Here is an 18,974-nt window from a genome sequence, read left to right as displayed (position 1 = left end):
TTATTGATGTATAACATGTAATGTAAACGATGGTGACACTTTAATAAAATATTATTTGTTGTTGTTTGTTGTCGTTATGTGCCTGTCCCAAGCCAGGAACCTGTAGTCCAGTAGTTATCGAAAATGGGTAGAATCGGATTTCTATATGGCTTAAAAGGCGTCTAGATTATATTTATTTCTTTTGCTACTCTAAGACAAGACGTCACATTTGTGTACGTGGTTATACGGACGTTCTCTCTGAGCTTTTCTGAGCTTTATTTCTAAAATACTGGGGACCAAGAAATGTAAAATCACATTAAGAAAAGAATATAATTAGAGTAAATGAAATTAAGAAAGTTTGACATCAGTAAAAAAAATAATAACAGTCTATGTAAACGCTTTAAAATCCATGAAATATAAAATTATCATCACGGTATTAAAGCTTCAACAGTCCAAAAATCACTATTTCTAAAGTAACCCATCTGACACTTTATCATTTTTACATGGAAAAACCCATTAGATGCTGACATTTGCCTTTTCTGCATGCATGATTCTCCGTGGCTCCAGTTGTTCAGAATGATCCCTGTGTGTAGCCACTTGCAATGTGTACAATTGGCTGATCGGTCTTGACGACGTGAATCCAGATTTTGTACGGACAAGGCAGATCTCGATAATCCATCGCTCCCGAATATGTTTTTCTACGAAGGCTAATGTCAAACGATTTATACTCGAATCATTAAAAACTTGAATGACATCACTAATATCAGTGTTCTGTGTGTTTCATGCACGGTACATATACTGTTCTCGGTATGATTAAGTACTCTCGTCTCCATCTGTTCCAGAAATGTTTGATTTTAGCTTGACATCTCGGAAGATTATCGACCATGTGTATAATCGGCCGAACCATTATCTTCTATAGAGTTCGAGTACGGTAGTTTTGATCCTCTTCCCTAAAGTAAGTTTGACGGTATAAACGGCACATCGAACGGATCAGATGACAAATAGGAAAGAGGTCGAACATTAGGTGACGATTGTTCGTTAAACTTCGTAAATGACCAGCGATCTGCCTAAGATTCTTCGTTAAGCCGATTGAGCGATCCCATCAGCCGCCAAACCATGGTGTTATATTCGGGTTGAACCTCCACGTAGTTCCACAAAGACTACAGGTTTCTAGTACGCTTTGTGCTTTTTAGATAAGTTCTCAATAACTTTAAATCATGCAACGTCTTTGATAGAATTATCGGAGATCATGACTTTCGGTTAGCATTGGCCACTGGTGAATCGATGGAATGCTAGTATAAACACTTCTGCAATATGTCTTCCACAATTTCCAAATGAACGGCTCGGGTGCTTGCGCAGGTAAATAGGCATATATATGCCTTCACTTCATAATTGTCCTTGGATCTAATTTAAGTGCACCTGAAATGGAAACGGCGTTTCCTGGAGGTCTATCGGTGGGTAGGGATGGTGGATCCGGGGTGGGTTACGGTCTACCCGTCACTTTGCGACAAATGACGCATCGATGCAACGACGTTTAGACAGTTTGTCTGATTGTAGGAATCCAGATAAGCGTAACTTAATAACGGTGCTTCCTACCCCTGAGTGTAAAATTTTATAAAAGGTCGAGACCAAGTAAATTCTGATGTACTTGAGAATTTCCTGCCTCTTACCAAATAAGTAGCAAATTAATAGATTCCGTTCACATTAACAATGACTAATCGCTGCAACTACTACTGTCCACAAATACAACTGTATTGAGAGTTCCTTAAGTGTAAATCAAAATAAAACTCTTTTTAGTTTTCCGGTTATGTTGTAGTCCCGATTCCACCTTATTTCAAATACGCATTTGGTTTATATGATATTCAATCGATTCCATGCTCAATTTCAAGTAATTAATTGATATAGCATTTTCTATAGAGGTGCACACTTTCTTCCAAGATTTTTTATCAACTAAATAATGAATTTACGGTCAATCGGTTCATGGAAATACTACTTTATGGAATACTTTTTAATTTTCTGTGTGAAAAAAAGACAATAATGAAAGCTATAAGGCGAGATTTCAATTGAAAATGTACATAAAATTATATTAAAACACATGAGAACATCCTATAGTTGACATGCAATAATGGCGTATTCAGGCATCTCAATGACTTGATTAGTAGGTCATTCCAGGTCATTCCTCATATGCACAGGTATTTTGATGTCCTTATATAATAGAACTGCCGACCTGTATAATGAGTGTTCATGATTATCATCTGTGTGGGTTTGTCTTTCGGCGGAAGTAATACTGGAAACTTTGCTGACATTGATGTCCTTGTACTGTCGATTCGTAATTCTCCACAATGAATAAGTCCTTCACTATTGACAAACAGTTCCTGTTGCTTGACTAAATTGTTTGTTGTCGCGTTCTATTGGAAGAGTAATCAAGGGAACCAAGATTCTAGCGGCAATCAAGAGAATGTAATCCAGAGACAAAGACCAGACATGGAAAAGAGAAGAACATGACAAAGAACATAAAGTAAATTAAATAATACATACAAAGTAACAAAAGAAAATGAGCAACTCGGGCTCAATTAAAAACTGGGAGCATGGACCAGCTGCGTCGGTAGGGTAAGCATCCTCTGCTTTTCTAGAAACACCCGTCATATAAAGTTAAGTCCTGGTTAGACGAAAGAGGAAAGGAAAACTATTATATGTTGAACAAATCAGTTTGCATGGTGCAGATGGATACACCATAACAATCCACGAGTTCACGATGACCATAAAAATTCTGTAGTTATGGCTTTAATCTTGAAGCAACATATCCCTGTTCCAGAAACCTAATTGTAAGAAGTCCATCGTGATACAAATAGTCTGCATAGTTACGGCAAGCTCTGGTATAACATAGGAGTTGTGATATGAAAACTCCATACGCAGGTGCTGAAGGGATGTTGCCACAGAAGAACACTTGCAAATACGTCGAGGTAATTTCCATATTGTGTATCGCAAATCCATTCCTTTGACGCAAGCTGTAGTTCAGTAGAGGCAAATTTATCGTTGTAAAATTTTCCCCTCTCTATGACGTTTGTTCACGAATAGCAAAACATACGATGTCATACGGAATAGTTTATGTCGAATATCGGCTAATGTCTATGATGAGTTTTCAAGGACTGTTCTTCTTGTTCGGACAAGTAGGTCGGCATGATTCGATTTTGTCTATTCGTATCTTGCAGTGATTCTTTTGATATTCGTAACTCTGTTCTTCACGAATAGTGGTGACGATTTATCTGACTTTAGCCAACTTAACGCTATCTGACTCGCTCCATAGCGTAACGTGTTCCAAGTGTAATTTTTCTGTTAGGTGTGTTAGCAAGCGAGCACCAGATACAGTGGCAATAAGTCATTTTCTTTAATGTCGTTACTTTGTGTTTAGCCATTACTAACGAAGTCTGGTTGTTGGGTACCATATACGCACACCTTCCGGGTGCTTTCTTACTAGCGTAAGTGAAAATATGTATTTTTTTCTTTCTGACGTAACAGTTCGGTTCGTCCAAATCTGCTTTGCTTTCCAATATTCTCAGTATTAAGATCTTGCTCCTCATTTTAATGGGGCTGAAGGGTCCTAACGTATCAAATATTTGAGATTATTTGCTTAATACTTCTCGTTTCGTTACGTTGCTAGTCGTTGAATATATCACGTTCAGAGTCCCAACTCAAACCTAGAAGTTTGATGATTTCGTCCTTCTCCAATACGTTTTCCTACGCGGCATGTTCTGTATGTGTTTTATAGTTCGATGCTCACGAATGTAAGTAAAAACCTGTTTCTATGAAATGTGTACGGGATCAAACTTGATCAAATCTTCCTTGTTCTCAGAATAATCACGGGAACCAAGGTTATATAGCGGTAATCAAAAGAATTGAATCCAGGTACAAAGACAAAGACCAGACATGCAAAACATAAAGTTACTATAATCATACATACAAAGTTACAAAAGCATGAATGAGCAACTCGGACTCCACTAAAAACCGGGAGTATGGACCAGGTGAATCTGTAGGGTTAGCGTCCTCTGCTTCTCTAGAAACACCCGCCGAGCTCCATATCAGAAGTCAAGTCCGGGGTAGACGAAATAAGGAACGAAAACTATGACACGTTGAATAAATCAGTTTTCATGACGCAGATGGATACACCATAACGAACCACGAGTTCATGATGACGACCATAAAACTTCTGCAGTGATGACTTCAATCTTGTAGCAACATAACCCTGTTCCAGAAGCCTTTTTATTAGAATTCCGGCGCGATACAAAAAGTCTACGTAGTTTCGGCAAGCTCTGGCATAAAGTATGAGTTGTGATATGAACTCCAGGTGCTGAAGGGATGTTGCTACAGATGAAAGGAAAATTGACAATTCTGAATGAAAAGTCATCACGTTTGTCGTAAAGTTTTTCTAAGTGTAAGTCAAGATATGAGGTTGACTTCACAGTGTCTGTAGTATTCTTTATCTCAAGTTCTTTGGGGGTAGATGCGATGTATCAAATCCTCGAAAATGGGATTGCTTAAAGATAATACGCCATCTATATAGCGGAAACTGAGCTTAAAGGATCTAGCTAAATGATATTCTTTCTTTCTAATCAGATCAGCTATAAAGTCAGCCTGATAAGAGTGAAGGAATAGGTCAGCAAGTAGAGAAGCACAATTTGTTCCCGTTGGAATGCCGACCTTTTATTGAAAAATGCGTCCACCACATTGGACAAATCTGTTGTTGATTAAAAATTCAAGCATATTTGGAAAATGATTTGGAATTATTTCTTACAAAGTATGAGGAATCTCTACCAAGAACTACATATTTGTATCTAAGTGTACCATCTTTTTTGGAAAAACAACGATGTATAATGTTTTTAAGTCGAGATTTTAACTGTGGGGAATATAAGTGTCCAGTGTTGAAAAATCATAGGTTTTATTGCTATTATATTGTGATAAAAGTCTTGAACTGATTGTCTCCAAAAGGTCTTTCGAATTTTTCAGGATCCACATTGAATTAATACCACTACGGGAGTAATAAGTGTTGTGGTAGGACTGCAGAACCTCTTTGACAGCTGTGGCAGAAGTTGAAAGTTTTGAAAGAGGTTTGGTGGTACATTTTGCAGATCCAGCTATGTACCTTGTTTATATGGATTCTTGTGGAGTTTAGGAATCCAGTACATAGACGGCAATTCACAATCATCGTCCTTGGTAGAAAGACCAAAAGAGGATAGCACAGATTTATGGTTTTCCACAATCTCTTCTTTGGAGAGTGTTGCAGCAGTATATTTCTAACGCTCGAAATTATGTTGTCAACACTTAGGTCCTTGTGTATAGTATCAGTCATCTTGTTTCGATTCTCTTTCTCCCAATTTCCAGTGGCAATCAGAATTTGTCGATCCCATTATCCTTGTGTCCCATCCCATTTTCATTTCATCATCATTTCATGTTCATTTTATCATCCACTTTATGTTCATCGCCTGAATATAGCTGAAATATTCCTGCTCGGGCGTTAAACCCAAACAATCAATCAATCAATCAAATGCTTACATTTGACGGCATTGAGTATGAATGGTGAACACATTGTTCCCAATAGGACGGACAAATTTGTATGTAGTCAGCTCACTTGTGGAGTCTTTCGGATCACTAAACCAATAAAGTCTGGTAGCGTCACAATTCTCCTTTTTCAAACCAACGTTAAGGAACGCTTCCTTTATTTCTGCTGAAACGGCAAATGAATGCATTCGAAATCGAAACAAGATTCCTAATATTTCATTAAGATCGGGTGGAACAGTCATTAAGCATTCCTTTAGAATCAAACTGTCAGCGGAAGCTTTGCAATTGAAGTCAAAGAAGATTCTGATTGGTGTAGTCGGTAAGTGACGGTTGTCACAATAACATATGCACAATTCTTATTGCTCTTGGAATGTGTTCTCAGTAGATGTATTGATTTTACTTGTTTCTACTCTCCAAATCTTCTCGAGTTCATCTTTATCTGTTTTGTGTATGCCTAGAACGTTCATCATTGACGTAGTTGCGACAAACATCGCGGGGTAGTTTATGATAGGAACCAATAATGAACCATATGAAGCGTTTGCCTGTCCTAAAGACTCCAATCCTCTGACTTAAGTTTCAACATTGTCGTAGAAACTCATTAATCTTGTGAGCGTGTTTTCAGGAGACGGGATCTGTTCAAGAACGACCGCGATTCATTATAAAATGTCACTTACAAAATTAGATAAATAGAGCGTGGGAAGTATGTGATATTCACTTGAAACGCTTGAAGAGGAACGGAAGTTAGAGATGCAGTTTGCGCTTGAGTCTTATTCTATCCAAGATTCATTCGTGTTTGCGTTATAACTTGCTTGCGGGACCTTCGAGATATTTGCTTGTCTAGTTGTGAAACTTTCAGCGTTAACGCTTAACTTAGATGTATGGAGTGACAAATATTTGCTGATATGGCGTATTTTGGTCTCTAAATTAAATACATACTCATCTGACTCAATGATCTGTTTCCATGTCATATCCATGCAATTCCCTAAATAACATTCTTGGCCAATTTCCGTAAGGATTCCTGTTTTCTTCTTAAACTGTCCATCACATTTGAGAGTTTCTCAGTGTAAATATCTTCCTGTTCACCGTTTTTGATTTCGTCGAATTTCTTGGTATTTCTGGAAACAACGCCTCTGTGGCCTGTTTTTGTTGATTTCAGTTTCCATGGTATTCATGCTTGTATCATGGTCATGGCATCAGTATCGGTAAAGGGTAAAATCGGATTTCTATGTGGTTTGAGGAAAAGGCGTCCGGTTATATCTATTCCTACTGCATCTCTAAAGACAAGACGTCACACTGGCGTGACGTTACAACAAAGCGCGGCTATACGGACGTTGTCTCTGAGCTTTATTTCTAAGCATAACTGTTATACTGCGCGAACTGTTCTTTGAAAGCAAGCGCAAGCTCCAGTTGAACTCTCGGAGGTACAGGCGCCGTTAGAACTGGAAGAAGATCTAGAGCCTTCTCTTGTTGAAGTTACATAAATGTGTAGTAATGTAGTCAATGAGTGGTTGAATACTAATATTGACTGTTGAGTTGGAATCTTCAATTTCCTTTAGAACATTTAACCAGATTTCATTTACTGATGCTCGTGGAACTAGTGGAAGTACAATTATCCGATGAACGAGTTAATGAATCGTTGGCTCTTTGTTCTTTGGTGGTAACAAGTCCATTGTTGTTGTGTACCATAAACTGAGTGAAGAGAAAATAGCAATTTTAAATGGAGATCCTGTGAAATGGCAGTATCCTGTATGACATCTCCGTAGTTTGTTGTTACTGAATCTGACATATAGTCCAGGCTGTCTTATTAAATTATTTTTCATTTCTTATATATGCTCTGTCGCTATCGTAATTGTTTTTGCAATGGTTGTTTGACAAAGGAGAGAGTAATTTGGTGTGGACAAAATGTTCTAAAAAGTTGATATATTAAATATATATATGTTTTAAAGAGCAAGCTTCAAAGCCACATGCATGGTAGCTATATAGAAAAAAAACAAAGCCAATATACATGTGAATATCAAATAATTCAAATTTCTATGAATTCAGAACTAAAATAATAAAACAAGTGATAGTCAATCACTTCAATCAATGTTATAAGTGGGGGTAACCCCTTTATATCATAAATGTACAAGTTATAAATATACATGTTATTGCTTTGTAAAATTTATGCAAATATGTTTTGCTGCAACCTTGCGCATTATAAGGAAAAAATACATTAAATGTATTCAAAGGAAAGAATAAAATAAATGTATTTCATTGAAGAGTTTACAAATGCAAAGTTAAAACTAAAAAGCTATTTAAATACTTAAAGATAGCGAAAAATGCATGGCCGATCTAATGTTTTGAGAAATTAAAAAATATCGATAAACAAACAAATTTACTTTCACCTCTGTTTTGTCCCTGTAAACTTCAATGTTGACAATAAGTAGCAAGGCGCGTTTGTTGTAGCACAGTGTGTATGCTTGTACACTCTGTACCTAATGTAAAACAGAGGAACAGTACTATATACAATTTTGTTCTTTACTTGAAGGTTGTGATGTGAATAGCGAAGACAACGATTTCGTACCCAAGCCCGAAAATTCATTCACGTGATTACAACTTCAAAAGTTTCTCCTGTTTCCACCAATCATATTAATTTACGTCAGTCAGTTGACCTAGTTCACTCAGGTATGACATATAGACATAATAAATGGCCTGACAAGCAAAATCGAATGTCCAAGTTTTGAACACTGACGCTTGACACTGATATATATTATCAAATGAAAACGTAAACACAAGAATTACATATTATACAAATCTGTCAATAAAATTCAATACAAAAAATTTACTGTTTAAATTTAAACGAAATTGATTTCTCGCACGAAAAAAAAGCACGTATTTTGTTCTTTAAATACAGGAACTTAACATTCACATTTATTATTCTATACATTTTGTGACGATTTAAAAAAAAACAAACAAAAACACGGAACTAAACATAGGTAATATCATATTGCGTCGAGAAAAATGAAAATTGGGGATGGAATTAGCAAAACAGCTAAAACTATATTCATTTAAGACATCCTAACTCAACCTCTTATCTTAAGGTGATCATAAAATTACTAATGAGATGTCCTAAAATCAGGACCAAAATAAAGAGATGTCTCAACTTGCGACATCTTCGACATACAGAGAACTAAGATATATCCTTAAACCATCCAAAGTCATGTCTTAGTCTGAAGACACTAAAATCGGCCCCCTGATTTTTTATACCATGACTCATTTTGTGGTTCTGATTCTTGAATAAGTATAGTATCAAGAAGATCAGCTGTAACTACACTTTATATTGGATATATAAATGGAATAAAATGCGTTTTTTAAGTTGATAACCTAAATTAACATTATAAGAACAACAAACCAATATTGTTTTTATAGTTGAACTTATTGTTCTGAGCTTCCTAACTAAACTACACTCGAACATTCTGAAAAACACGAACCTTTCAGTATTAACACCCGACACATGAAATAAAGGTATAAAATTATATAAAATGTAAGAATGTATATTTTAGTGTAGCTTTATACGCAAACATTGTATTTACAAAAAAGCTTTTTTTTTCAATAGCTAGATATGTATAGGACCGGTTTCAACTAGTTCAGATTTGGGTCACTTTGATACGCACATATATAAATTGGAGACGGAGATTTCTAGTCAACAGACTTTAACTTTGATCGAAACGGTAGGAAGATACAAGGTATATGTTTCAACACAATGTTTTAGCAATGTTTTAGCAAAACGATTACTCTGATATACAGTTTCATGTTACTACTGAATTACACTTATTGAAAAATACTCAGCGCGATAAATTTTAAATTTTTTTCTGTTTTTTTCGTCATTTTGATGAATTCAACTTACACAAAGTCACACTGGCTCATTTTTCTTCATATTAAACGTAATTGATATTTAGTTATTTTAATTTATTTAACTTTCTCATTTAAGTGGGCAAGACTCCTTATACTACACTTGGGGGGGGGGGGAGGGGGTGTGATAAGAAAATTATTAGCCATTCACACGTGTATCTGGAGCAATAGCTTCGACTTATTCCTTGTTCCGATTTATTTTAATGTAGGTACTGAAGTTATAAATGGAAGCACTTACAACAAATGATACCCTGTTCAAGGGGAATTTTTCCACTCATGATTTGTTGAATTATTATCAAAGCTGGGCAACCAGTGGAAAGTATGACGAGGTGAGTAGAGTAGTAAAATATGTAACTTTTTTATCAAAATTTCTCTTGGAGCCTTATATAATGAACCTAACGTTGAAATGAAATCCAACAGACTTTGTAGAGTCAAATAACCGTGTTAACATTATGACTATTATCGTTGTTTACTTCACAAAAATAGAGTTAAAAGTCAATGCTCTTGTTTCGAAATTATACGTTAATTTGTCTTGATCAACCTATATAATTTTTCACTCTTTAACGTAAACGATAGGTGTTTGAAATAGGGATTTTTTTTGTCCCATAATTTGTGCTACAATTCATTTTAAGGTATTATGCTAGAAAGAAATAGCGACATTTTAGAGATCAACCATTAAGGTTTTAGGAGAGATTTTTGAAATTAGAAATTAATAGTACCGGAGTTAACAAGAAATTACAAAGAAAAATTGAAAACCCTGAAACTCACTTTAACAAGTCATTTTTCCAGCTAGCTGTTATATAATTACATTTTTATTTCAAAGTTAGAGAGCAGCTTTTGCTTCTCGTCTTAACAATTGTAGAAACAAGTCAAACATCACACTGATGTTATTCCAAACATGTGACATCTAACACATCAAAAACAGTACAAATAAATTATTCCTTACATTTTGCATGGTCTACAATATTTTGTAAATATTGCTTGACTGCTAAGTTAGCATACGAAATCTTGAGTTAAAGTTTCCGTATTACCGTAACAATCATAGATGCAAAGCCTCTATTACAAGAAGGTCAACAAAGCGTTTCACGTATTTTTATGTTCAATTGTCGAAAAAAATTACTTCGTTACGAAACAATGACAATTGAACGTGTACGCGCTGTAAATATACCGCCTTGATATTTGGAAAATCATCCTTTGAACCAGAACAAAATTTGGTTAAAACAGGACAAAAATTCACTACCCCTTCCCACATACCAAGTTCCACGGAAAAGTGTCAAAGACCAAGTATTTATTTATATGCTTCGATAGCACGTTTTTTTTTTGCGCATTGAATGTCATAGCCTTTTTGATATAAGTAGTAAAACACCATTTTATCGCCTTGGAATGTTAGTATCATAAGGTCTTAAATCTGCAAAATAATAAACTACCAGTTTCTATATCACTTGCATAGAATTATGAAACAGTGTGATTCTAATAGCTTGTAAAGTTGAAATATAACATTTAAGAACTGCCATGTTTACATTGATCGAATTCTAAAATTAGTCTACGTCTTTCGAGTAAAATAACAAATGGTTTTTACATAGGATAAAATATGGAACGCAAAATATACAGATGGCCTTATTTATCGCTCTTAAATGCCACTAAGTGGGATTGTTTCATGAATAAGGCACATTTGATCAATTTTATCTTGTTAAAAATAGAGTTATCTCTGACAATTTGCTAACAAATAAACACGAAATTAGGTTAGAGTGTCAACTTGTCTTACATTTTGAACTTCACTATCTATGAGAAAATTCGAATATACAATCTAACAAAAATATATAAGCATACAGATCTAGACCATCATAATATGTTCATGTAAATATAACATAAAATGAATTAAAATCATCTTTCTGCACATTGTTCGATATTTAGGAAAAATATAACCCTGATAGACAATCCCTTTGAGTTAGTTGATCAAGCTTTAAATTTAATTACAATTCGTTTGCTGGTTTTATGTTCATTCGGAAAGCCTCGCATTATATCCAAACATGGTATTCGTACTCTTCCGAGAGGTTCCGTGAGAACTTTCTTCCGAACAACCTGTTGTGTTAGTTCACATACAAAGGTAAAAAGACAGCGAATTTATAAACATTGTCTTATATAGGCGAATGTTATCTGTGACTGACGTCACACGTACACAGAGATAACGTACGGTGGCTAAATATACAAACACAAGTCATCGTCATGAAAATTCTATTCACTGCTGGTAGATTCTGTTGTCAATTTAAGAAATGTTATTTTTTGCAGTTCCATTGCAATTCTACATTTTATTGTTTTACGTGTTTTCGTGTTACATTATAACACATTGTGTACATACGTGTACACCAGTGCAAATATTTCTTTGTTAGATAAAAAATACTTTGATGATAAAAACATGTTTATTATTTGTTTTAAACAAATGTATATTAGTACAAATGTGTGAGGAAGATGACCACATCAGGCGAGTGGTGTGTTTCAAAATTAATTTCTGATTCATTTAACATGCTTTTACAATAAATTAAATTAAATATTCAACATTTTCTATAACATGTGTAGTTTTTCAAGATGCAGTATGTTTTGTTAGAATGCACAATTTGCTCATTAATATACAATACTTCCTATTTTGCAAAATTGTTTTATATATATACGAAAAATTTTTATTTATTCTATTTAGTACTTTGTTTTGTTATTTATTCGTTTATCAAACTGTAAGGCACTAAAATGTTATGCAAATCCTCATTGGTGATACTAAATAATGGCTACATCGTGTTGTAGTCGGTCTCCAGTATCGGGACAGATTAATAAAGTAGTCGCAAGCACCACATTAAAAAAAAGTGAGACGATTAACACGTTAATACGTAATTTTCGGTTTTTTTTTTTTTTTTTTTTTTTTTTTATTATTATCAAATTATTTCTTATCAAATCATTATTAAATCCTTCTTTAAAGTTTTGTTATCTAGAAACAAGTTTTTTTTCTTTTTTCGTGTTATTCTTCGTTTTCAAAGAAACAATTTTCAATAAAAATACTACAATAATACACAATGACTCTAATGGTTGGGTGTTTTTTAATATCTACCCTTACTCATTACCTTACCCATCCTTGGACTCCACTAGTTAAATACAATGTACAACTTTGACTACAGACATGCAGGAAAACTTTGCCAATTTTCTACATTTGTACTCTGCCTTGCTATTCACAGAAATTTAATTGCGAAAGAAGGATAACATATCGTTATTGCTTCAGTTTGATTATGAATTCTATTTTATAGCATTTATCAACTGACAACGGATATCGCGGTCCACAAGTTACAGCGGAAACAGCAGCATCTCTATTCCACCAAAACTGTAGATCTACTATCAAGATACTGGACGTTGCGGCAGGAACAGGAAAAGTTTCAGAAGAGGTAATAAAATGCTTCTTATGGTGCAGCTTGATACGACCGCAGAGGTCGTATCCAGAAAAATTGGGGCAAATATGGACACACCGTTCAAAGTTGATACAGTTTTGAATTTTGATGACGATTTTATATTTGACACAAGTTAAGAATATTACCAAATTCGAAATGGTCACTTTTTGGCCTTTATTCTTAATCGGAGTTAAAACCTCAAATCAATCCCAACCTTCCATTTAGGGTATGGCACCTTGTAGTTTCTGGCCCCTTTGAGATCCTTTATTCTTACTTGGTTTTACTCACAACCCCAAATATAATTTCAAGACCTCATGTGGTATGACACTAATATTCAAATTTTAACCCCCCAAAAAATCCAAGTTTGACTACTGTGGTGTAGAATATTGGATTACTTTTATAGACATTCCCATTCTATTACAGGAGTTTTTATAGTAAAATTCTATGAAATGCTTGTTTTTTGGGATCATTTTGGTCCCTAATTCTAAAGCGGTTGGAGTCATAACCTCTAAAATCAATACCAACCTTTCTTTGTGTTGTTTGGAACCTTTTTATAAATCTATATAAAAATCAATCGAAGTTATCACACGAAAACCTACGAACGACGGCGACAGCATCATACCAATATTATAAAAACCACAATCTTCTGACAATTAAATACTGTCAAGGCCGATTTAATAATTCGATTGAAAATGTCAGAAGAACAATTCAATGACAGATTTAGAACAGTTCTAGGGCAAGCTTTTCTGACATTTCTAACAGTAGAGCCGACTTTACTAGTAGAACTGTTCTCGTAGAGGTGGCATTGCTAGAACTGTCAGAAGAGCTGGCACAAGAACTGTTCTTGCAGTTCTCTTGAGAGGAGGTTAGAACTGATCTTATTTGTAGTCAGGTTTGGCTTCCTATGCTTTGAAACATTATGCTTCAAGATGCATTACATTATTATGTGTCCGCTGTAATACGGAGATTGCGTCCTGTTTTTCCTTGAGAAACGACTATACATTTATATAAAATTTCAAAATTTGAGTTTCAGTGCTAATATACTTAATAATGATTTTCTTAGGGAAGGCGCTTGGATTTTCAAGCAGGTCAGAATTTTTTTTTCCAAATTGGCACATGGTAGGCCATATTCTTTTCTCCAGATTCTGACCATACCTTTTTTACAGAAAAAAAATCAGGGTAAGAAATTTTAAAATAAAAATCTCAGCAATCACGTCGCAATTCAAATACAATTTAAACAAAAACACATATCCTTTCGCGTTTATAACACAACTTGGACAACAATGTCTTGGTAACTATGGAAGCCCGTTCTAACAGCTGATATTCAAGCTCTAAATGTTGTTATGGTTTCTATGACCACAGGGAGACTATATTTAACAACAAAACTAAGAATGACTTATAAGTAAATGAACCCAAGGTTATTGTTCTCTGAATTGTCAATTTATAATTACAGTTAAGACGGTTTGGATTTAGTGACATAGATGCTCTTGATCCATCAAGCGCAATGTTGGCTCAAGCAAGACTAAAAAATCTCTACAACAACTATATTTGTGATTTTTTGCATGAATATACCATGCCTTCGAGCACTGGTAAGTACATTGACATAGTTTATTACCTTATTGATTCAAAATGCCTCGTGCAGCTGAAAATTACCAGTTGAAATAAATTGATAATTATTACAGTCTTACCTCAAAGATTTTCACTGATGTTTATACACTTGTAACTATACACACTATCCTTGAGATCTTTCAATACCAATCTTACTTTCATTAGACAAAAGGTAAAGTGCAAGCTGATAGGCTTATAATAACGCGATAATATAGAATCCGAAATATTTCAGGCATGTATGACTGTATTACGTCCTCAGGAGGGTTTGGAAACGGACATATTCCCGCAAAAGCACTAGAAGACATGATTCGTTTCTCTAAAAAAGGTTTGTAAATGTGAAAATGTTACATCGCATCTAACTTGAAAGCTATACAAAATCTGATAGGAATAGCATGCAAAAATAAATCTACTCGAGAACATGTTGAAATTGCGTAAAAGTATACCCTGTCAATGACATTCCAGTCATCACCAACAACAACAAACTATCGGAGAGATGTACATGGTAAAACTAACTGATAACCCAGTTTTTGTTTAAAAAAAAAAGGGGACCTTCACCATTAATGTATCAACTTCAAAATCAAAGACCTGTACAAAGGTCCATTAATTCGTATTTGAACTGGTATATGGGGTTTACGCGGACGTGAGGACTTTCAATACTAAAAAAAAGTCCATATTGTCCTTTACATTTTTGGTAAAATATATACTTAGCCTCCTTTACCATGTATGCGTCAACTTCAAAATTGACGACCGTGACTAAGGTCCATTATTTTTTTTCAATTAACAGTCTCTGAATAAACTTTTATTCCTGAAACAGTCGCAAGATGGATTATGGAGTCGGCACAGAATAGGCGTGGGACCTTCTTTTTAATATTTTTTTCAATGGACGACGAATATATAGAACTTCCCAAGTTCCCCCTGCTGAAATATATCTTATCCTGTTTCTTTGAGGAACTAAATAAAGAATTTATTATACTCGACATGCGGGAGCTATATAGTGAGCATACTGCTCGTCCGTTCGTCCTCTGAAACCGCTGACTTTAATTAGGTAATTAACTGCCATTTTGACTATTAATGTCTTCCTACTTGTTTTCATTTTCTACAAAATAAATAAATAAATTAATTAATTAAACGATTCGTTTTGGAAAAAATGACTGTAACAGAATTCTAAATATTGTTAAAATTCCACATTTTTCGAATCTAAGGAAATTGGAAGAGAATCGGATTTCGTATAAAAAGTTAGGAAGGCCATTTCACAGCGATGTGGGCTATACGGTAATAACATGTATTTAATTTCCCTTACAATTCCCATAATTATCACTGAATTATAAAGTTACATGTATGTGCCGTAAGAACTTCATAAAAAACAAACCAAACAAACAAACAAAAAGAAGCGACTGGCGATACGGAAAAAAAATATTATTTTTTCTTTAACCAAACAAATAAAAATGACAGATTTAAAGATTGCGTCACAGATATAAAAAAAAAGATGCATCTTTTACTAAAATCTCTTTAGTCTATCTTTTTTATCTAATCAAAAGTAATGAATATCGGCAAAAATAAATACACTCGAACTGTTAAAAAATATTAGGGAAAAAATGGGTATGTGTACATTTTTTTCTCCGCTGTTCCATTGGCTATTTATGAATTTGATCAGTCTCGGGGAAAAACATATATTAGATCAAAGCATAGCTTTATTTGCGTAAAAATATGTTTTAATTTGGTCACAGTGTACAAAATAAGGAATATTTTGTCCATCCGCGGTGGACTGTAACTGATATAGGATTAATCGAAAGAGATTCTTGGTATCAAGTTTGGGATAAAACTATTTAGTTTTCATGATCCTTATCTTTCATGTTTAATATATGTAACTTTCCAGTAATAGATAGAAAAAAGCATAGCTTATTCTTCAGACTAAGATGTTGTTGGGGTACTCCTGGTAAAAACACTGTATATATTTTATGTATAATTATAATTATAATCTATAATTTCAGGTGGATACATTGTTATTGCTATGAGAGAAGAATACCTCAATGAGTCATGTTATCATGATATTTTGGAACCGCTTATGAAGAAAATGAGTAACGAAAATAAATGGATGATGCTACAAAGGAGAACTATACCAGATTATGCTTTTGGCAAAACAGGTTTACTGTATGTGTTCAAAGTTTCATGAAATCATATTATATTTAATGTGCTTACATGGACAACATCAAATATTTCTTTTTATACATTTAGGATGTTCGCTGCTCTGTGTAAGAATAACAAGGATTTCAAAGGGTTGTGAAATCTTTTTAAGATATGTTATGTTAGAAAAATATGAGAAGAAAAAAAAATGATGGGTCAGTGTGCTCATTTATGAGATGTAAGCATTTGAAATTTTGGCTTGAAAAGGATTTCTCCCGATTTTTTATGTTCTTAGTATAATTTACTTATAATTGAAAAAACCAAAGAGCTATCAATTTATCAAATAACATCTCAACATTCTCAAAGTGCCCAACATGTTAAATTTCAATTAACTATAGTTTATATTCCAATTGAATATATTGCAAATAGGAAAAAAATAGGGATAAATGATATGGTTGCGAATTCTATAACTATTGTTTACCACTAACGTGCCAAAAGTCCTTTTTTAACTTAAAATATGTCGGTAACACACACGCACGTTTCTCAATGTTTTCTGATTTTTTGATATTTTCGTGACTATTTTTAATGTTCATAAGACTAGTGAGAGGCTCCAATAAATTTATCAAAAACGTTCATATTTGTCCAGATGTCACATCAAAATTATTAACAGTTTTAGTATATTTCTATTTTGGATTTAAACTTTTTTGTCGACCTATTTCTCCCAATTTGTTTGTATAATTTATGATCGTAATTATTAAGTAGCACTCAAAGTAAGAATAATGCAGAATGTGATTCATGGTTGAAAAGCCTATATATTTTTATTTTTGATATTTTGTTTAAATTTCATAGTTAACAGAAATTAACATGTGATTTTTCATATAAACCGTGCTCTTAGGAGAAGAAAAGTTATATAAAATGGGCTGTAGAATTCAAAATTAAGGGGAGATAACTGTAAATAACATAAAATACAATAGAAACTGATGGATCTTCAAAGTGGGTTATCTCCTAAGAGCAGAGAGATTGGAATGTATAATTATAAATTTCATCATATAGACCTATAAAGTAACTAAATAACAAAATAAAAATGTGTAGCCTTTTTTGGGGTGTATCACATATTACAGAATTTGCATGATTCTTACAGAGACTACTACTTAATTGGCCGTTACATATTTCCTTGTCGTGATTTGGTTCAACTCTCTGTTTTGGGCTTCAGTTCAGTTTATTCAAAAGAAAAATGGAGTTGAAAAACCCATATTCGAATTTTAAAAACATAAATTATTTTAAGGAATGACACTTGTATTCTTTGGTCTATGAAGAAATAACCTTCATCACGTGGTACACACTAAATTACTTGCGTAGCACCAAGAGCATTGAGGTTATTTCAAATAGTCCAAAAATATAGAACAGTCATTCCGTATAGTCCAAGTATCAAAATTATACGAGAGATTGATGAAATCACAGTTACATTACATAGTTTGGTCTATGAGATGATGGAGAAATTATTTTCACCAATCAGTGCAAGTGTGTTACTGCTGAAATTGAAATATGTACAAATCATCCTAAATATTAGGCACTAGTGTCCCAGGTTAAGAGAATATCTATATAATTTAGCCTGTTTGTCATTTAATTCATTCTTTGATTTATGTTAATATTTTTTATTACATGTCTGACTAGATGTCATAATGATTTAAAAATGCAAGCATATGTGAATGTAGTAAGAGTATAAATCTAGAGCAATCATCACCAACATTTTATTTTGTATCACGCTGAGTCTTTCATTAAACTATTGTACAGTTTTCACGTGCTATGTGAAATATTAAGGTACAGAATCTGTAAATTAAACCATCATTAATATTTCGTGTATTGCATCTTTTGTTTTAAATTGAAATAAGATAACAGGACTTAGAAGCTAGCAGGACAAATAAACAACATAACTTCGTTTTAGAAGAAATATTATAATATGATGAATATGTATATATTCTCGTTCTAATAAAGAAATGCAACAATATGTCTACATTATCCGAGCATTTATCTATCAAAGAGAAAATAGCAGTGTTTTATACAACTTAGTGCTGTGTTCCTCAATTTCTCCTCTTTCTGATAGTGGACCAAAATACTTTTAAGGTTGCTTTTAGCTTGAGTGCTTAATCTATATAATCTTGTACGCAGTGTGCCTTTTACATGTATGTGTTTATTTGTAACGTTCTCTGAAATTGTGTATACGCAGTAAAAAGCTCCTTATAGCTTATGTTTTCTGTTAATATATTACCGAATCAAAATAAAGTTTTCTTATCTTACCTTATAAACAAAGAACATTACCAAATTCATTTAATCATATAATGTAGGTCAAGGTGACTTGAAAGTCATGTTAAGCACATCTCGAGCTTC

At 33.8% G+C, this 18,974-nt stretch overlaps 1 protein-coding gene and 1 long non-coding RNA gene across 3 annotated transcripts; one reads left to right on the top strand and one right to left on the bottom strand.

The window, feature by feature from the left end:
* Nucleotides 1-295: 295 nt before the first annotated feature.
* LOC148620992 (uncharacterized) lies at nt 296-12,721 on the bottom strand. Its single transcript, XR_015921052.1, has 3 exons — nt 12,589-12,721; nt 11,404-12,536; nt 296-7,224 (listed from the first exon to the last, which is right to left on the bottom strand). It is a non-coding gene; the product is annotated as an uncharacterized LOC148620992 (long non-coding RNA).
* LOC148620991 (methyltransferase-like protein 27) lies at nt 9,133-18,594 on the top strand. Of its 2 annotated transcripts, none has more exons than XM_088574954.1 (6): nt 9,133-9,260; nt 9,636-9,755; nt 12,717-12,851; nt 14,308-14,443; nt 14,695-14,787; nt 16,454-18,594. In XM_088574954.1, exons 2-6 carry the CDS (start codon nt 9,651-9,653, stop codon nt 16,633-16,635), a joined length of 651 nt encoding a protein of 216 aa, XP_088431080.1. In that variant the 5' UTR covers nt 9,133-9,260; nt 9,636-9,650; the 3' UTR covers nt 16,636-18,594. The 2 variants fall into 2 exon arrangements, with proteins under 2 accessions (XP_088431080.1, XP_088431081.1); XM_088574955.1 differs by having other exon boundaries at nt 9,197-9,245.
* The last annotated feature ends 380 nt before the right edge of the window (nt 18,595-18,974 follow it).

The sequence above is a fragment of the Perna viridis genome, chromosome 3 (assembly GCF_037379345.1).
Source record: "Perna viridis isolate PV_CMFRI_1.1 ecotype Kerala chromosome 3, ASM3737934v1, whole genome shotgun sequence".
Lineage (NCBI taxonomy): Eukaryota > Metazoa > Mollusca > Bivalvia > Mytilida > Mytilidae > Perna > Perna viridis.
Note: the sequence above shows the minus strand (reverse complement) of the source record. Positions and strands in the feature narration are given on the sequence as shown.